Source organism: Rhea americana, unplaced genomic scaffold (genome assembly GCF_003343005.1).
Source record: "Rhea americana isolate MKP2758 unplaced genomic scaffold, rheAme1 scaffold_409, whole genome shotgun sequence".
In the NCBI taxonomy this organism is placed as follows: Eukaryota; Metazoa; Chordata; class Aves; order Rheiformes; family Rheidae; genus Rhea; species Rhea americana.
In genome coordinates this window covers 170,491-192,135 of record NW_028186545.1, presented here as the reverse complement: position 1 = coordinate 192,135, position 21,645 = coordinate 170,491, and the positions used below count along the sequence as shown (strand labels likewise).

Below are 21,645 nucleotides of genomic sequence, written 5' to 3'. Positions count from 1 at the left end.
CAAAACTCCCTTTCACGAAACAGCAGGTATTTCCACTAATTTTATTTATAATATACAAAAAAGGTGGGTAAGGGGAAGCATTACAGAGGAAAATTGTTTCCTTGTCGATCTTTGAAGGAAAAAGAAAACAGAATCAAAATCTGTTGTGCATTAGAAACAGTGACACAAATCAATATCTGTGTCCAGGCAACCTGATTTCACAGATTAGACTGAAATTACCTGGCAACCTACCCATCTCAGTCATACTGGATATGTTTAATGAGAAGTACTGAAGACTGGTCTATTGCTTATAAATGCTCTTGTATTTAGACAAAAAGATATAGTCAACCAGCTAGCCATCAAGTTCAATCCATTTTCTGAGAAATACTCATTTTATTAAAGGCAATATTTTGACATTCAAGTCATGTTCAAATACTCTAAGTTCAAATTCTTAAGGAAGTAATATATAGGCAGATACTTACTTTTTATTTGCTTCTTAATGAGTTTAGAATGGTCCAACCAGTGCTAAAAAAGGAAAACTTATATTTAAAAACAGTTCAAATTCAGGATTTTGTTGACACAAACTAATTAGAGTAAAACTTAACAGAAAAATGTCTTAGAAGGAAATACTACTCTACTTATTTAATAAACTTTTATACATTCGTTTATTCACATATTTACCAGCTTTCAGCAAAGGGGAAAACTTGACCTTTAAAAGCATCAGTTCTTCCAGGGAAATTATATTCCTTCAGACAGGAAAGCTCAAGTCCAAACAAGCTGGCTCTATGATAGGCAAGGAAAGTAAGTTTTTGCTCTCAAGATCAGCTGTTGCCCAAGTCTCCCTGAGGATAGCAGGTCAAACCCCTAGATTTCATTCTCCTTTCAGCTACCCTATGCGACAGAGAGCCTCCAGATCCTGTGTTAACCTGCCTTCCACTGCTCCATAGCTCCATATCTCCCCTTCCTGTTTTGTCTAAACAGCAGAAGCTTTTGTATAGATGCAGCTGCAGTGACGAAAGAGCATGCTTCCCAGCAAAGTTTATTCACTCTCATCAGTATAAATGAAGTCTACAGCCGTGATAAACACCATGATGTAAATTTAGCTTAAATCTTTGACTGTCTCTGTGCAATGTCCTACTGTGAGGCTACAGTATGAAGCAACCCAACATAAATGCTCCTATTACACAAGGTAATAAAGAGTATTTCGGCTTCCTTGAAATAAATGCTCATCTCTATACRTATTTACTTAAAAACAGTTAACTATGGAACAAAGTCTTATGGGAAAAAACCTTTCCTTTCCCCTTATTGAAGCATTTACATTTTCAAAAAAAAGGTAAATTACTGAATAACTACTTAGTATTCTACTAACAGTGCCTTCCTGTGGCTAAATGCATAAGAAAAAATATTTGTGGACAGCAATGCCAGTATCTCTTTATTATGTCTTAAGGCAAAAATTCATGACAGGTACAAAGGTATAGCTCAAAAGCCAGCCAACACATGACCCATAAAGTAAATAAATCTCAAAAAGGAGAGAGAGAGAGAGAAATAGAACAATTATCCTGAAAGTGTTTATGCACAGAATGGTTAAGGTTGGAAGGGACTTCTGAAGATCATCTAGTCCAACCCCTCTTCTCAAGCAGGGTCACCTAGAACACGTTAGACAGGTGGGCTTTGAATATCTCCAGAGAAGGAGACTCCACAACCTCTCTGGACAACATGTTCCAGTGCTCTGTCACTCTCACAGGAAAGAAATTCCTCCTCATATTCAGGCAGAACTTCCTATGTTTCTGTTTGTGCCCGGTGCCTCTTTTAGTTGCATGAGATTTGCCTGACTCCCTCTGGTGAAGCTGCCAAGTAATCCATCTTTGCAGATTTGAGAAATCACTATCAGAGTAGAAGTAAAATGTTACAGCAGTTCATGTAAACACACTCCTTAGAGCTGCAAATAATTGTGTCTACTTAGCTCTCATATGAAGAATCACACCAGAAACCAGAGTAGTACATGTAAGCTTTGTGGAATTTCGTATTTCTGATAAGGAAAGAGCATCAACACTGAAACTTTGATTTTTTAATTGAAATTATACAAGTCACTTACTTTCACATCTCCAGAACAGATTAAATTTTTATGTTTCAAATATMTAGCAGCAAAACTTTCTTTCTCTCTACTATTCATTTTGGCTAAAGATAAACCACCAGTCACAAATCCAATATAAGCTGATTCCATAAAAAGGAAAGTTGAGTTTCATATTAAATAAAGCCAAAAACATTGGGTAAAAAAAAAAAAAAATCTATATTACAAGCAAGAAACTTCCAAACTTTTTTCAGGTGTGGCTCATGTTATGACTACATTCAGAAACCAGTCCCACATAGCCCGAATTATAGTAGTTTCTCATGAAGTAACAGCCAGTATTATACTCCCAAGCTTGGAATATGGTATCCCAGGTACATCAAAACTCACATAGCAGCAAGTTTCTAATCAATTAAGTGATCTAAGCATAAATACTTAGTCTTTTTTAATGGTCTGTATTAGCAGTTAGTTCCTAGAGTCTTAACACTTTAAAGAAGGTTTAAAACTATAGTCTAAATAGGAAACCATTTCCAGTGGCTCATTCACTATATGCATCCAAGTAGTCTGAGAGGCAGACTGCCTCAAGAGATAAGATAAGTTTAATGCTTACTGTGTTTTATTTCAGAAGCAAGACTTAACTTCCATTTTCCCCACATCTCACATTGTGCATCATGGTTTTGCATGAAGGGGACTACCAGATAGCCCACAAAATAAAAATACTGAAGTAGAACATAGACTGTCAACATTATCRGCCCCAAGTTCCCAGGCCTGGTAATTTTCATAAAGATTCCTGAACTAGAAGTGAGATATTTTAGGCAACTTCTATGAAAATTGGGCTGAACTTCAATGTTCCTTCATCTTAGACAATGTCTGAGGGCTCCTTCAAACCAGCAACTGTGCCAACTTTCTGAACACCTCTGTTCAAGTAATTCTGCCATCCTATTCCTTTCTTGCAGCTAAAATTTTCTTGGTGGTAGTTGTAAGCAGTAACACTACGTCTGTCGAGAAAAGCTGGTCTCGTTCTATGGTGCAATGAACGCAGTAAGTACCACAGTTTTCAAGTCTTGAGTACCTCCAGGGTGTAGAAAGTGATCTCAGAAACACTTCTGAATGAACCACAAGAAAGTCTCCACAAACTGAGTTGGAGATTTCATGTCACGTTAGCTAAAGCCAAAAAGGTTTGAGCTTAGTTACATACCACTTGCTAACTCTAAAACAGAAAAGAGGTGAATTCAGAAGTTTCATGAGGAAACTGAATAAAATCAGAGGGAGCTTTTATCCTCTCAGCATCTCCTACTGTAGCTCTGCCGGTCTTGTGCTTAGGCTGAACAACTGCACTTTGTTCCAGGATCCAAACTCAAAGATAGGCAACCCTGAATCTCACTGTGTGGGAATGAGGCTGACCACAGTCATTTCAAATACACAATGTAMAATCCCCAAGTCCATTATGGGCTCAATATCAGTGCAGAACAAGGAGAAGCAAAGGAAGTGATTGCTTTGAGATTATGTTATAAATGGAAGATCGCATCTAAGCTATTTTTCCCACAGTAAGGGAGAAGGAAAAAAACCCCTCTGTCAAATTTCAGATAATCGAGATTCTATGATTATTTTCCTCCTCTGTTAAAGCAAGCTAGAAGCTCAACTGCTGGATTAGCTCCCATTTACTCCTACTTAATCCTAGTATAATTTCTTTGCCTTACCAAATGAACAGTGCTTTCTATGGTGTTGAACTGAAACAGAACAGCAGCTCTTCAGGACTCGCACGTTTAGGCTTTAATGATTAGAAATTTCTGCCACGCAGACACAGAAAGGGTAAGTATATACCAATCAATTCTAAATGAAAGAAAGCTTTTTTTTCCCTTTTTTTTTTTTTTTTTTTTTTTTTAAGATTCATTGAAATCCTGGAAGTGCAGATTTAACTCAGTATGCTTACTCGTTGATCAGGAAAAAAAAATAAAGTACTACAATGCTTTGCAAGTGATAGCAGCCAATATTTTCTCAAAACTTAATAGTCACATGAGAGGGAAAGCTATGATTTGTATCAAGGAATAGCAAATAAACAGTAGCTAGTGGAATAGCCTACATAAGGATGACAGCAATTGCCAAAAGAAAACTGCAAGTGGTAGTATCACAGGTTGACACAAACCCATCACACACCTGYGTTTTGCAAATTCCACTGGCTCCCCACTTGCTTCATAAAGCAATGAAAATTCCTGGTCTTGATCTACACAGCCCTCAAAGGTGACCTGTAAAGGAAAAAAATTGGATTTCACCCTTTTTGGCTGGCTTGCTTTGCTAGTTTATAATGCATAAAGAATTCCTCGAATAGACTGTTTTCCCTCATGTTTATTTATGTACTTAACTACCAGAAATAGAAAGCTCTTTTTTCAGCAGAAGCCTTCTTCGGTATCTGAAAAACCCTGCTTAAGAGCTTTCAAACTTTAACTAAAGGGACAGGATGGAAAAAGGACCAAAATCTTGCTAAATGCTCAAGTTTAGGAGAGAAAAAAAAAGTTCCAAACAAAATCTGACAAGTTTTAAACTAAAGGCCAATCATACTTTAGCTATCGTCTTGCTGCCTGGTTTCTAAGGCACCATAATCTTACCAAACCATCTGCTGTTAACCACATGGCCTTCTATAGCAGAGAGCCTAAAACAGTAACACATGGGAGGAAGAAATCAAAAAAGGGAAAAAAAAAAAAAAAAAAAAAAAAAAAATACTCCACCAATCTAATAACATTCCTCAACAAATCATGGATTTGGCCTTCTCTACAAATTATAAAGTTAAAAAGTTACAGAGGAGAACCAACCTTTCTCTCTTTACTTTTGAAGGTCACCTTTTAAAATTATGGTAAGCGAACAGAATCCAAACCAGAATTGGGGACATGTAGCAACTCAGGGATTATGCAAGCATATAGTTAGAAACAGCACAAGCTCCCAAGAGTTCACAGTTTAGAGGACAAGAACCTTGTTCCTTTCACTCTGTGTCACCTTCCTTGACCCATCCTAGAAAGCTACGCTCCACAAGAAAAAAGTAGCTGCATATAGCAGCTTGGCAATTTCATATAAATTACTAAGATGGATCTCAAGATACAGCCAACACTGGGGCCAAAGCTGGCTAGCATTTTAGCTGGGGATCGGAGCAATGGAACAGAACGCATCCTCTGCCAGGTGACCTCAGCAGACTGGAGAAATTAACTTTATAAGGTTTCTGTCAGCCCACCTCAGATGACTGCAGCATTCAGCATTCATTGTGGACCAGCATCACGCCACCATGAGGGCTGGGGCCAGAAGACTGGTAGAGGGGCAGCTCTGCCGAAAAGGCCCTAGGGGTGGTGGTGACAACAGTGGGAGTAAGAACAGCAGAGAGCACACCTGGTGGTGCTGGAGGAGAAGGTGAGCCTGAGTGGTGTTGGAGTGCTGTGGATAGGTGGGGTGAAGTGATTGTTGCCTTTTGGGTGGCCCTTGTGAGGGGTACATGAAGGGCTTTGTGCATTTTGGAGCTGTCCAGAGTGTGCAAGGCAGGAAGTGACATCCTGGAGGGTGCCAAGTAGGGGGCCTGCAGGCTGAAGGGGGGAGCTGGAGCCCAGGACCCCCAAGGGGAGACCAAGCAGACTGCTTTTGTTTGTCGTTAAGAAGAGACAGATCAGATTGGTGGCAACAACCTGAGGGTAGACTACAGCTACATACCTGGGGCAGAGGGTAAGGGCAGTAGAGAAGATGAAGCCTGACTCTTGTCAGAGTTGCACAGTAGTAGAAGAACAAGTAGCACCAGACCCACAATTGTCATTATAAGACTCATCAGACATGGAACAAGTGCCTAGAGAGGCTATGGAGCCGCCCTACCTGGGGACAGTCAAACCTGACTGAACAAGACCCTGAGCAACCTGCTACAACTGGAGCTGCTCTGAGCAGCATGCTGGACCACAGACCTCCAGAGGTCCCTTCCAAACTCTATTCTACTGTGGTTCTTCAGATGTCAAAGAATACAGTGAGCATGTGCATTTCAGAAAAGCTGCAGTGGCTTGCCTTTTTACTTCTATACACTTGAATGTGCCATAGATCCAATACTAGGTTGATGAAATCAGCTGTATCAGTGGTAGTGCAACCAGTGTTGCAAGCATTGGCCACATAGCAATACTGGTTATGGAACAGGTCTGTTSAATCTGCAATCACAGGTACTGTCTCTTCTCAGGCAAGGTGTGGAATTGTCTTGAATGTTTTGTGATCAAGTGTAACATTTATTCTCAGAGGAGGAGGAAAGTGGGTATGTTCAAGCAACATTTATAGAGAGTTTAATGTCTTTATCAACAAATAGATGACTTCCCTGAAGCCGTGGACAGAACACTTTCTCATCCTTGTAAGTGCAGAAATTTAAAATGAATGCATACTTAAATACTCAGGGTCGAAATGAATAGTATCTCTTTCTCCATCACAGGTAATTTAACAGCAGCAGCAAATCCTTCAGGAGACTAAGAGCTTACATTTTTTCTTTTTGTACAAACCTTATGAAAATAAGCCAGTGATCTTGATTAAGGTTGCTGGTGAAAGCACAGGAAACCTTCACACAATAAAGAATCTTCACAGAAGTCAGAGCCCTGAGGGCACTGATGGGCCTTAATAACCCTAATTAGCCTTACCTGGGATTTCCAGCCATGCATCTTCTGCCTATGGACCCAAAAGCTCTGCAAACTCCAGGCCTAGGGCTTCAGTCCTTGCCTGAGCTACACTGTAGGTGTATTCACCTTGTATTCAGCACTTCCTCTGGCCCTGTTTCCTCAACAGCCCTGGTACCTACATTATCAGTAGCCTTCACTGTAGGAAGAGTAAAATTCTGAGTTAGATCATCAGGTTGCCTGTGAATCAAGCATTCTAAGAGTGAACTTCGTATTTTCCATTTTTGCAGTAAAAAGCTAGGGGTTTCAATTTTATTTAAGGAAGCAGGCAATTCCTGCACAGCTGGGGTTTTCTGTGCTGTTTCAGTAAAAGTATCATTTCCGCTCACACTAACAAAAGAAAAGCTGCAAGGGGAGAGAGAGGACTGTGTTGTATCAGTTTCCCATTGCACTGAACAGAACTAAAGTATTTAATTGAAGTTTTTGCTTCAGTAAGAGCCTATTCAGCACCAGACATTTAGAAATTTTTTTTAGGTATTATTTATTCTTTTGCCACAAAGCAAAAAATAACTCTATGATCAAAGCATACTCTCTCTTCCCTTCTTAAACAACAAAGGGCGGGGGGAGGAGGAACTTATCTACTTTGTATATAAAGCAAATGGAATCACAGAACTCTCAGAAATCACAACCTCAATACAGAAAGCTGAGGCTGAAAAGGACCTCTGGAGATCTAGTCCAACTCTCCTGCTCAAGCAGGGTCACCTACAACACATTGCCCAGGATGATGCCAAGATGGCTGTGGAGGATCTCCAAGGATGGAGACTCCACAGCCTCTCTGGACAACCTCTTCCAGTGCTCTGTCACCCTGACAGTAAAAAAAACCTTCCTTTATGCTCAGATGGAACTTCCTGTGTTTCAGTTTGTGCCTGCTGCCTCTTGTCCTGTCACTGGGCACCAGTAAGAAAAGCCTGGTCTTATCCTGCCTTCAAATATACACATTAATAATAAGACCCTCACCTCAGCCTTCTCTTCTCCACGTTGTACAGTCCCAGCTTTCTTAGCCTTTCTTCATAGGAGAGATGCTCCAGTCCTCTAATCATCTTAGTAGCTTTTCACTGGACTTGCTCCAGCAGCATCATGACACTCTTGCACTGGGGAGCCCAGAACCAGACACTGAACTCCAGGTGAGGCCTCACCAGGGCTGAGTAGAAGGGGAAGACCACCTCCTTTGACCTGCTGGCAGAGCTCTGCCTGATGCAGCCCAGGGCACCATTAGCCTTTTTGGCCACAAGTGCACATTGCTGGCTCATAGTCTACTTGATGTCTACCAGAACTCCCAGATCCTTCTCTGCTCCCCAGCAGGTCAGCCCCCAGCTTATACATGCATGGTGCACAGGGTTATTTCTCTCTAGATGCAGGGCTCTGCACCTCCTTTTATCGAACTTCACAAGGTTCCCCTCTGCACATCTCTCCAGCCTGTCAAGGTCCCCTCTGAATGGTAGCAGAGCTCTCTAGTGTATCAGCCACTCCTCTCTGTTTTGTACCAGCAGCAAACTTGCTGAGGAGGCACTCTGTCCCTTTATCCAGGTCATTGATGAAAAAGTTGAATAATACTTGCCCCAGTATCCCAAGCCCTAGGGGACACCACTAGCTACAAGCCTCTAATTAGACTTTGTTCCACTGATCACAACTGAGTTCTGCCATTCAGCCAGTTCTCTATCTACCTCACTGTCCACTCCTCTAATCCACACTTCCTGAGTCTGCYTACAAGGATGTTATGAGAGACAGGGTCTAATTCCTTCCTGAAGTCAAGAGAGACAACACCCACTGTTTCCCCTCATCTACCAAGCCAGYCATTSTATCAGAGAAGGCTATCCGATTGCTAAAGCGTGATTTCCCCTTGGTAAATCCATGCTGACTACTCCTGATCACCTTCTTATTCTACATATGTATTTGCATACAAGTGGAACACTAAGTGGAAAATACTAGATTTACCATGCCCTTAAGAACTAATTTACATGATTCGGTTTTGTATGTCCTATTTCTATTGTTAAACAATAGAAGCGTATTTAAAATTTTTCTTGGCTATTGTTTGCTGAGTATTGAAATGCTTCTTCATTATCTTTCCCCCACTCCCAACAGTTTGTTTGGGAATCTGATTAACTGACAGGGAGGTTATTTCTCTAAACCAGTAATTTTTAACCTGAGTGCCTCCAAGGTTCCATAAATGGCAAAAGAGGCATGCAAGATTTTTGCTATAGGCTTATATTTTTTATGGAAAAGTCTGTACTTGCACTGAAAGAGAGTTTCTAGGGTCCAGCAGTGGGTGAGGGAAGAAGAATTAGTTATGATCTAACAGAAGAGCAGTTAAGCAAGATCACACTGACCAAAGACAATTTCTGTTACATCCCTAGAGTGCAGGAGTTCCCAAATACAATACAGAAATCTGGTAAGTACCATAAACAAMCAACCTTCCTCCCAATTAAAAAAAGAATGCTCTAACAGCTGCTGCTACCGATAATGTGATAGATTTAAATGAAGAAAAATATTTAAACACAGCTGTTTTTGAAAAAGAACAGTTTTCTATTCCTATGATGCAAGAAAAGAGCTAGCACTATGCCAGTGATTTTCAATCTTTCATTGTGTAAACTCCAAAAAGCGTTSCAATGGAGATGGAGAGTCTTGTACAGTAAACTCAAGCCTGCTGACAGTAGGCTCGCTTTTTCCTTCGCTCACTTTTGTGAAGTCCTTAGAAATAGTCCGTGGTACCTAGGGGGCTGCAATTCCAGGTTGAAATAGTATATTATGTTATCATCAGAAAGGGATGTAAAAATCATAACGATACTTGCCTCACAGGAAATATAGATGTTTAGGCTTCATAACTAGGTAGAGCACAAAAATCTGAGAAAGAAATGGGTCCTTTTTCCAGGGGTCATTCTGTAATCCCACTGCATTGAGGCTCAGATGTAGAGCCTTTTATCAAGGCTTTTGCAGAGGCAATAAGGAATCAGGAATGGAAACCTGCTTGGCAATAGAAAAAGGCACAGGATGACAAAAGAAATAACAGTGCTTAAGACCTGCAAAATAGCCATTTGAGGAAACCAGAAAAAGTAAGACCAAGTCAGACATGCAACTGTCATGCTGCCATGAAAAATCTGAAAGCTAGAGAAAATTTCGTAATGCCATCTTTTGCACGGACCTTCACAAAAAAACATTCCTGCAACTTATAGTATGGAAACACTCTGAATAAAGCTATGCAATAACTTGACTGGCAAAGCCTGTTTTACAGAATCATAGAATCAGTAAGGTTGGAAGGGACCTCTGGAGATSATCTAGTCCAACTCCCCTGCTCGGCAGGGTCACCCAGAGCATGTTAGACAGGGTTGCAGCCAGGCAGGCCTTGAAGATCTCCAGAGAAGGAGGCTCCACAACCCTCTCTGGGCAACCTGGTCCAGTGCTCCATCACTCTCACAGGGAAGAAATTCCCCCTCACGTTCAGGCAGAACTTCCTGTGCTTCARTTTCTGCCCATTGCCTCCTGTCCTGTCACACGGGACAACTGAAAAGAGTGTCCCTGTCCCCTCGACACCCTCCCTTCAGATACTTATAGACATTGATAAGATCCCCCTTCAGTCTTCTCTTCCCCAGGCCAAAGAGGTCCAGCTCTCGCAGCTGTTCCTCATAGGGCAGGTGCTGCAGCCCTCTGATCATCTTTGCAGCACTATGCTGGACTCTCTCCAGTAGCTCCAGTTTTCAAACTCCAAGGAGTTTTCACATCTTCCAGGACAGCAACTCCTGAAATTTTTTTGTCTTGTCAAAACACTTTTTTWAAAAAAATACTGACTCATTTATTCAAGAACTCTGACACTCTGCATCCAWATTCAGCCACCACGTATTATAAGCAATCTCTTAATACAGTAAGAAGTTTTAACTGGCTCTTGTTTCCTTTTGCAGTCAGAGAATCCTACAAATACTATTTTAAGATATAAAAAGTTGCCAGGTGTTCCACATATGCTGGTATGAACTAGCAATGTTAAAAACCTTAGTGTCCTGTGCCATCTCTGCAGATCTCCATGTCTCCCTAGAGAGGCCAGGACCACTGTTACCAGGAGACAGTAAGATGCTTCTTTGTTCACCTTTGGTGGTGCACTCTCAGCTCCAGCAAGTACTCTCCTGTAAGATTCCCATTTCATAGCACCAGTTTTATGATCCCCATGCCTTGATCTTTTTTCTTATTTCCATCTCTGATCCTTAATACTTGAAGCCCTACGAATGTTCTATGGCATCCATTCTGTGAGAGAACTAACCATAAATTACATTTTTGGTAAATTTAACTACTGTACAGAGCAGAGTGAAAGCTGGTCCATGACTTAAGCAAAACGTGCTAAATACTCACTCTTACCTCCATTTCCACTAGCATTTCTCTGAACTTAAGCTCTGCAAATGAAAATGTAACACTTCACACCTCCAGGCTTTGGTCAGGGTCTGAGAGCAACACATCACCTCTGGATCTCAGGCAAGCTTGCTGTAGRGATTTCTTGGCAGTGCAGCTGTCAGAACACATTCCAGGCAGCCTTCTGTTTTATCCCCTACTTGTTCTTAGAAACATGGTCTAGATCTGAAGAATCAGTATTCTGGTATGCCCCTATTTGCAACTACAACTCAGTTCTGCCTAATTCAAAAAAAATTTCTTTCAAGAATATCTGTAACATATGATTTGGACTTCATACTACAGCAAATCTAAAAGGATTTTTAAAACAAATTGGTTCTGACCAGAAGAAAGTTATGCCTCTCATATTCAAATAAGGAAACTTATTTTCAAAARTTCCTTCCCATCTGCTCTTTCATCAGCTAGATTTTGCAGAAGAATTTTATTTTCAATATTTCCAGCAATTATTAGTCCAAATTAATTGCCAGTTATACTAACTAAAAGCTAGCTTTTAATCAGAAAAAACTGCAATCCCCTAACAAGCAAAAGACTGCTATGGAGATTTTGCACATGCCCATTTCATACTCTCAAAAATAAATTTAGGGTCATACCGCATAAGGATTATCTGAAGGTAATTTCTTAACATTTATTTTTGAAAGCTAAAGATAAAATTATCTCACACGTACTGCAAATGCTGTCACAGTGACTCTTCAAATATCACCATGAATAGTAGGACTGAGATAGAACAGAAAGAAAAATCCCAACCACAATATTATTTCTGGACACAAAGCAGCACAGCAGAAAGCAATGTAACGAAGCAGTGGTGTTTATGAAAGCCTTGCCTGTCTTAGGCTGAGTCTGCGCTGAGTCATCACAGAAGCATCTCGATATGTGACACTGTTCGTCTGAAGCCCACATACACTATTCATGAATAATGGAGAGCTATATGAACAGCCTTYGTGGCCATTACCCTCTTCTAATTCATATACATACGGTAACCTCCTCCAGCCCAAGTAGGGTTGTGCTTAGTAGACCTGAGGTGATGAAAGATGAAATGGAATCCTGCCCAGAAGCATAACTGATCACTGAACACTAACAAAGGTATCCATCACAGTACAAGAACAGTACAAGAAAGATTATTCCATTTTTCTGAGAGACTCTGCATCGAGAACGGGTCGGGGAGAGCAAGGGAACACCACACCCCAAATCTATACAAGAACCTGCACTATACAGCATGACTGTCATTAGAATATACATATGAAGCAAGCTGATGCCACTCCAGATCAATTCCAGGAGACAGAGAGTTGCCTTTGTGCAGTTACTGAACTGGCATCCATACCAGCAGCAGTATCAGTAGGTGAAGCAGTGAGCAGTACAGGAGATTGTCACCTGTACAGCTCTTGGGGCCCTCCAGCTGTAACTAGTATTTGTTCCCCTAGGCCACATTCCACAGATACAGCCTGCAAAGACCACACTCCCAAAGAGCTCCTATCCCAGGTGAACAAGGGAGAGTTAGGGAGGGCAAAAGCAGATTATTCAATTCTCTATAAATAAACAGAAAAGAGTCACAGATGAATTTGAAGACTTATATAAGGGGAAATTGGACATTTCTAGTAGATGTAGAAAAGGAAACCTTCTGTATTAACAAAGTATTTATCAGTCTTCACTCCTCCTAATATTCAATGCAAAGAACAAAAAGGCTCCTCCTTTATCTGCTCTGCCTAACAAGCATTCATAGCAGTACATAAGGGAAAAAACTCCTAGATACCATACTATCTGGTTTATTGACTGGTTTGAGTTGCTAGTTTTTTCACAGCCCTCAAACACTTAATAAGTAAGAGCAGTAATACCAAAAGCAAGCATTTGAAAAAACTCCCAATTTGAACAAAAATGTGTTCTTAAATATTCAGAGTATTACAGAATGTGCACACAGGAAAATAGTGAGCCATCTCCAAGGGACCTGACTTATTCTTCTAGCTGTGTGAAGCCTACCWGCCTATAAAGGAATAGAGGAAGAGGAGGGGAGTTTCACCTGCTACAGCAGAAGCAGCCGTGATGCACCCAGTCTCTCTAAGACCCTGACCCAACACCTGCTGAAACATCTAGAAGTCTAGTTCACAATGTGCAGAGAAAACAAAAGTATTCAAGTATTATCGCCATCCAGCTTGCTTCACTCCCTACCCTCGCACCACAGCACTGAAAAACTGAGGCATAYGTGGTCCTGACCCTCACCAGAGTCTTGTCACACGCATGCTGTAAATCCAGTGCTTTCTGATAAGCCGGGTATGTACAGTGTGTGTCACTGACACACTCAGAACGACTGAATTGTCTCTGCAGAGTGCAATACATCTACCCAGCTGAGAAAGACTACTGTATGTGGCCCTCCTCCAAGAGGACAAATGGCCCTTGTGCCAGTAGAGATGGGACATAAAAGAGGTATAGGATCATCAAAGGAGACGTATGGAAAAGAACTAGTATTTTAGTGCTTTGGTTTCCATGCATTCCCAATCTTTCAAAAAAACAGGCAGAAAATCAGTTTCATACTCCAGAGATTTTAGCAGCTCATTTGCAAATAACAATTTAAGATGTATCTTAAGTCTCCTTCCTCTTCAATTAGTTTATATTGCTCTTATCATCAGAAAGAAAGTTATGAGGCAAATAGAAGCAAATTCCAGGCAATTGCCAATAATGGCAATTCTTCTGTTTGGAATGCCAGTAAAGAGGAGCGGAATGGAAGGACCTCCATGTGTTGCTCTCACATAACAGATGATTCAGACAAGGAATGCAACTTCAGAAATGGAGATATCTTTATCTTGAAAAAATACCAGGATATGCTGCAACTCAAAGAGCTGTAAACAACACAGACACCTTCATTCTTATGATAATCTAGAGCAAGAGACAAAGAAAGGAAAAGTTTGAACAGAAAATGAGTAAACATTAGCCACCAGCAGACTAAAACAAACATTGAGGAGGAACCTGTAGATAAACATGATTTCTTCAGATTCTAATTCTTCTTCCTTCTTTCCACAAATGAGCAACTGAATACAAACCATGTCATGCTTTTCTAACAATGGAAATATTTGAAGGGCTTTAGAACGTTACCAAACTTATATACTAGATCTGTCCTCGAGGACTTCAGATATAGTGAATAACTGGTCAACTAGAACAGCCGCAGAGGACTAAACCTCAGGAGTTTTGTTACTGAGTTCAGTAAGAAACAGATTTGCTCCAAAGCTATTATAACACAACTAGAATAAGATGTAGTTTTATGCCTCACTATAATGTGTAATCAGTAAGAGGTGTCAGACATCAGCAGGCAATATATTTGCATTGTCTTTTCAATTTTCTCACAATAAGGAGGCTTTCCATTACATCAAATACTTCCACACGCTAACAAAATTCATCAACCTCTCTCCCCCTAAATATTTCTAGTTCTGGAGTTAACACCTAACAATTCAAATGCAACAATGCAAAACAAACCTTTGCTTTAAAATAAACTGATAAGCTGTTCACTGATAAAATAAGCTCTTCAGAGCAGAAAATTCTCTGCAACATCTTTCCATTCATGGATACCTTCAAACAGTACAAGATACAAACTGATGCACAGTTAATTGAATAGGCTTTACAGTATTTTCTGTCTTACTGTTGATATCTTACCTTTCAGAACTTTATTTAATTTTTGATTGCATAGAAGTTTTCTCTATAAAAACACTTGTTTGGGGGCTTTTTCTTCCAAAGCAAATTCGCTCAATAATTGTTTATTTTCTAAATCACAGCCACCAACACTGTTTTCCCCACTCTTTGGCAAAGTTCCAGGTTGTAAGACACASGCTGCACTCCAAGCTGTTGGCCTTGGAGCAAAGTAGTAATCTCCACTACTCAAAGACTATTCTGTGCTTTCTTATTTATAATAGCAGTTTTAAAGAAGTTTGGCACTCAACAATACATAATAAAGACAAAGGTTTATAGCCTCAGGTAGTTTACACAACTTTAATCTCCCACTTCTGTGACTGCCACTGAGTGGCCGGGCTCAGCAAGAGGCACATGGAGGCTATGCATTAATTGCTATGCAAATGAAATGAGCAGGTCATAAGTTCAAAACAGACTAAAGGCGGCAGTTTTTCCACACAACCTGTAGTTAAAATAACTGCTTGCACAGGATGCCGAGGCAGCTAAAAGCTTGTGCAAGGTCAAAATGAGATAGAAAAAGTTCATGGAACATTAATAACACTTTCTAAATTTAACATAAAAAAAGCATCCTTGTTGGCTCAGAAAGTACTCAGACTTCAAATTGCCAGAGAATTATCACCATGCTTGGTCTTGTTAAATTCTCTCATACTCATCCACACAGATATTAGAGCCTTTAAAACAACAGTGTGGACATACTTTTTTCCAGTATCATTTTCCAGTGATCTATATACAAAATTAAGGGAATTGGAACGTTAGGATAAGTGATTCATATCAGCTTTCTCTTTTTTAAAATTAGTTCTCTCCCAGAAAACACAGATTCCTTTTTCAGTCGCAACTCTTTACGGTATCTGGACAGGTTTGCTATGTGCTGCTGAAAGTTGATGAAGCAGCTCAGCTGGTAATACGTCGATAGGTCTAATCACACTGACCTACAATATCACACCATTAGCTAACAAGCTAACAAAGTTGAGAATTCTGGGACTGTGAAGTCAGTTATCTACCTTTCACAAGATATTGATATTTCCCTTACACTATCCCTTAATTTTACCCTAGTGGCACCTAATATATCTTTCTTCTTTCATTATGAAAAAATATTTACATACTGCCTAGATAAGCTAAAAGCAACCACTTATTTTCTAAGTCTTCGTATTCTCATTCGCAACACAGGTTGTGCAGTCATACAGAAACTTCGGCAGGTAAGGTGAACAGACAAATAAAAAGTATACAGTTTAACTACAAGGTTGCAGCCTTTGAACCCTGCCTCATTAATGTCTTCCTACATCTGTAGTGTACTTTTTAACTGTAGATGCTGGAGGTCATTGGGTAATAGAGAGGGGGGAAAATTTCCTCTTTCTTATTGTACATAAAACTAAATCTACAAAGCAAAATAATCTGTTCATAGAACTGCAAGGAGAGATTAGGAAAAGCCCTTGCTCTTAAGAGATTTAACCTATTTTTAATATTATGAACCTATTAAAGTACAATTTCCTTTGCCCACAACTACTGCGTTTTAGACTTAAGTGTGATCAAGTCATGTGCATACCACACAAAACGACACGTGTCTCACTGTAAAGGTCCAKCTTTGTTTTCAAGAACAAAACATCACACTATTTCTTTCAGTAGTGGATCCCCTACTACCTATGTTTCTCCACAGATCTGCACTGGCAATACATTTATAATTGGAAACAAACACTACTACAGAACAAAATTAACTGAAGTTACACTTACTGTAACCTGGGAAGCATCCATGAATTGTAGGCCAAAGTAATCAGTTTCCACAAGATCCAGATGATAMACAATCTGGTCAAATAACTCCTGCCCCTTTGCATTTTTCTGTAACAGAAAAAAATAAGTTTAAATAGGGAGAGAGAAGTTGCACAACTAAAAGCAATATGAACAGATATATTGTTTAGACATTAAAGAACTATATTGACACTTATTTTCTTCCAGAAGGATACAACTGCCATGTTGTTCCAGTGCGCAGCCATACCAACAGCACTGGATTTTGCTCTTAAAGAAAACTTTCGAAGTTCACTGCAACTCAAGATAAAGGAGAGAGAGAAAACGTTACTACCCAGCAAGTGTCGTAAGTCATAGAAACATTTTAAAGCCCAGGAAGCCAAATCTATAAACTTTGCAGTAAATGCCTTTTTGACACATTGTCTGAAATCTACTGTGCTACCAGATGTCAATGCAATCATACAGTGCCATACCGCTACGCAAGCAGCAAAATAAATTCTGGGCAACTGAAATATCTAAAGAGCTCTGGGAAGAAAATTAACATGATTTGATAGGACTTTCAATAATGTTACTAACTGCAATTGCATTTATGGCCTTTAAAATGGAGTAAAGAAACTTACAACTCTCATTTGGCACGTCAGCTGGAACATATGGGCATGAAAACACAACTAACCTCAACCRCAGGCTGTGGGCAGTAACAGGAAAGTTAACTGACCTCAAAGGTAGTCCACACCTGTCCACGCTTGTTCATATATTAACGTAGGAATTTAAGTTTCCAGTGCTTCAGCTTCAAACACAACAAGAACCAAAGCTTACAGTTTACAGGTGGGTAGGAGGAAGAGAGTAGTAACCCACTATTTTCCACACAAACTCTGCTGTCTTGCTCAGGGAAGAAATTTTTCCAATGTGGGGAGAACAAAAAATAAATCTCGTACAGTTGTATTCTATACAGAAAAGTACAGTACGTAGCTCTGGAACCAATTCTGTGTGCTCTCGCACTTGCCACTTTGGTTGGTTTTTATTTTACCTTTGAAAACTCTAATCCATTTGGTATTCCCACTCTACCCTAGCAAAACTCATGAGTTTCAAAAGAATGAAATCTAAATGGTTTTCTGGCCAAGAAAGCCAATGGTATCCTGGGTGCCTTAGGAAGAGTGTTACCAGCAGGTGGAAGGAGGTGATCCTGCCCCTCTCCTCAGCCCTGGGGAGGCCTCATCTCAAGGGCTGTGTCCAGTTCTGGGCTCCCCAGTACRAGAGAGACGTGGAGCTACTGGAGAGAGTCCAGCGTAGTGCTGCAAAGATGATCAGAGGGCTGCAGCACCTGCCCTATGAGGAACAGCTGCGAGAGCTGGGCCTGTTTAGCCTGCAGGAGAGAAGGCTGAAGGGGGATCTTATCAATGTCTACAAGCATCTGAAGGGAGGGTGTCAAGGGGACAGGGACAAACTCTTCTCAGTTGTCCCGTGTGACAGGACAAGAGGCARTGGGCAGAAATTGAAGCACAGGAAGTTCTGCCTGAACGTGAGGGGGAATTTCTTCCCTGTGAGAGTGATGGAGCACTGGACCAGGTTGCCCAGAGAGGGTTGYGGAGTCTCCTACTCTGGAGATCTTCAAGGCCTGCCTGGCTGCAACCTTGTCTAACATGCTCTRGGWGACCCTGCCGAGCAGGGGAGTTGGACTAGATCATCTCCAGAGGTCCCTTCCAATCTTACTGATTCTGTGATTCTGGTCTTTTACTCTGGCCTTGCACATAAGCACAGCATTAGCCATAACATGAACAACTCCTGCCCAGGATCCCAAGCTGTCACATTGGGTAAAATCTGACTTCTCCAGTCAAAGGAAGGATGGAGAGTTTTAATCTCTCTCCATTTTTCTGAAAAGGTCAAGCAAGCTTAGCTGTAGTAGTATATTTTAAAGTTCCAATTTGACTACCAATGCAAAAAAACAGAAATGGAATTTTCTCAAATTCCAAGAACAGCATTACAATTTCTTTTAAAACAAGTTGAATAAAACCTTAACGTAAGCTTTAAAGGTATCATCCTAAGATACTGCTGTATTATTTTCTACGCAAAAGGTGAATAACAGATATTCTTAAAGTTCAAGAAGCTATTGAAAGCAGTTGAGAAGATGACAGTTTCTTAAAACTTACTAGTTTACTAAGAAGCAGTAAAATAMAGAATTTATCATTGTTTTATAGGTACAATAATTGCTACAAGGCAAAGAAGTAGTTTGCTAAGAAAGCATCTAAACTGTATTTTTTGATATTTAGTAGATATTGGTCTTGTTAAAAGATGTGAAACCAAAGCACAACAAAAGTGAAACAGATTCTGCTTAAATGGGAGCAAAGCAATCAAAAAAAAAAAAAAGTGACATGAGGAATTCACAAAACTAGGACGTGCCCAGTGCTCTCTGATCAGTCCATTCCTGGTGCTTGCCTTATGGCATAAACTGCCAGTGTGTTTATCTATCACCAGCTGTCACTCATCCAGTGGAAAACAGAGAGAGTACACTCCACCTTCTGTAGCAAAATATTAGTTAATGTTCAACACATGTGTCATATGGAGAAGAGTCCTGCACTGAATGGCTGCACTACAAAATGCAGTATTGCGTACATAGCGTCAAGGAAATCAACAGCATTTAAACTATCACTAGATGAGCAACTCACACCATTCCAATAAAGCTGTTTTAGCCATCAAATTGCTGACWACTGTTTCCCCTGTGCTAGAGCAAGGGAGGAAGATAAAAGTGTACAGCACCTTTTCCTCTAACAATAAAAAATGGTGACGTATTCTGCTTCTAGAAAGAAGTAAAGTCTCCTTGCAGCCTGAAAAACTATGTAATCTGTTGGATTTTAACAAATTAATGCTTTCCTCTAGGTAAGAGCTTCAACTCTTACATTTGAGGATCCATGTTGAAGAAATACTTAAACCAAGAATACAATTTTACAGTCATGCCTCACTAGACAACTACGGAAAAAACTGCTTAACTTTTACCTAATAATTCCACTTAAGAAAGGTTAAAGATATTTCATCTGGCTTTTCTTTTCTTATTATTTTGCTATTGAGGAATTAACAGTATTGAAGGTAATTATTTTCTTAAAATTCCATTTCCCACCTCATTTACAGGGAATAAGGAACTGAATTCTATCAATGTATTTGACCTAAGTTGCTCAATTTAGAAAAAGCACCACTGCTTCACTTATCAGTCCGAAAAGTCTACTAGCAAGTGCCTTTGTTAAAAGTTCTTCCTCCAAAGTTTTTTTTCTATTTTCTTTCTAGAAGCAACATACAAATATTTATCCTCCTCCTCTCAGATTCAGGACTGCCTTCCTTAAGAAATAAYTGTCAAGAGGCACAAGAGTAACCAGTATATTGCAATGAACAATACAGACTTTTACACAGAGTTACGAACATACTGTTATGAAAATTACGCTAGGAAAACTGATTTAAGAAAAGCTGCTAAACCACATTTCTACAACGCTATCACTGACAAATCCTGGTGGAATATTGCTTGGAACCAAGGAGAACTCATGGGAGCAACTTGAGGCCGCAAAGACAAATGTCTCAGGGCATTTCAGATGTCCAGGTTACAAACAAAATTACTTCCGCAACACAGGGTAAAACTGAAATAGAGTGAGGCAGCCCCTTGTGTTCCTCTTTGTCCAGGGAAAGGTATAGAAATACTGAAYTATACTCCTGGGTTGGGAAGCTCCATGTTGAGGGACTACTGAGAGAACAACAACAAGGTATTTCATGTCACCCCAACTATTCTGTATGCTGAACATCTTAGAAAGGCAAGAATTTTTCCCTGAGAAAACTTACTGAAGGCTTCCACTTCAGTGCTATTTGCGATCCTTTGGCCAAAACAGCATAGTTTGATCTCTAGACATTCTTTCCCTCTATCAGTCTGCAACTCCCAATAGCTTCAGGGCAGAAGGAATCTCATATAGAAAGGTACCCTCACATACTTTCCTTCAGCTAATTAAGCAGCAAGTTTTGGCAGAACTAGGACTCAAAAGAGGATGCCCAAGGGCTTTGAATCCCAGAAAACACTTTAAGTAACATATCCCTGCTGCAAAGATTCCCTGCGCTTTCACTCAACCACCTTAATCACCTTTTACACTTTACTGATAAAGTCTGCCCCACATCTGATATACACATCCTCTTCAATAAACTAAAATTTTGGAGAGATCTTTTTTCAGGATGTTCTCAAGGCGGGGGGGAGGGAGGGGGGAAGGATGGAACCTTTACCACTCTATGACTAACCACGATCTGGGTGATTTTCTGTCAGGGACCATAGCAATGAAGGCAAAACATTTCCTTTTGGAACTCAGAACTTCACTAGGATGCACCTTCTGGGAATAGACAGCGTTCACATCACCAAATCAAGCTGCAATTAATAAGGCAATCAGTTCGCCCCTGGGCTTACACAAGGCCCTAAGGTTTACAGCACCTTTTAGTAAAATACTGGTCAGTTCTTATAAATAAARGAGCTTCAAGCTCCATGACCCAATGTTGTTTTAGAATCTATGATTCCTGTTGCTGATGCCTGTTGAATATTAGACCTGTTGTTGTCCTTCCCTGCTCTTCCCTTTTTGAGAAATCATGATACACTACACGATAGGGGTGGTCAGACTTTTACCACCTAACTGCACACTCTAACAGCTTTACTACATTTGTTCAACAATGGTTTTGCCTGAAATTTTTGGGTAGAAGGGTCACTTTCCCCAAAGCTGGTTAACTGCAGGGGAAGACTGGGATCTAACACACACAGAAGATGCTCAGTGCTAATCACACACTTTCTGGTTTTGATCAGCTCATTTGCCTACCTCAAGATTTCCTAGAACAGAGGCATTTAATGGAAAAAAAAAATGAAAAAGGAAAAAATCGAACTGTAAAATCYATCACTGAAGTGCTCCAGATACCTTCAGATTACATCCAAGACCTGATTTCATCTTCAACAAGAAATATCCATGGCCACTGAGACAGGGAAAAACAAAACAAACAACAACAAGAACACTGTAGTTTTGTCAGAATGTCTTCTACTCCTCATAATTAATATATCTCAGAGAGGTTTTATAGAAAATCAACAGAAAGAATGTTCCTCTGCAATCTGAGAAATTTTCT

General features: G+C 40.1%; 1 protein-coding gene across 10 annotated transcripts in view; it reads right to left on the bottom strand.

The window, feature by feature from the left end:
- Window positions 1-21,645, bottom strand: part of EPB41L4B (erythrocyte membrane protein band 4.1 like 4B) — a 183,009-nt gene that overhangs the window by 113,694 nt on the left and 47,670 nt on the right. For 9 of the 10 annotated variants that reach the window (XM_085314588.1, XM_085314577.1, XM_085314579.1 and 6 more), the window contains exons 2-3: window positions 16,510-16,614; window positions 462-504 (exon numbers count right to left, since the gene is read on the bottom strand). In XM_085314588.1, the coding sequence (XP_085170714.1) occupies window positions 462-504; window positions 16,510-16,614 (148 nt within the window). Of the gene's footprint in view, window positions 1-461; window positions 505-6,687; window positions 6,711-16,509; window positions 16,615-21,645 lie in introns of those variants that run through there. The other variant, XM_085314585.1, reaches the window with a different exon arrangement.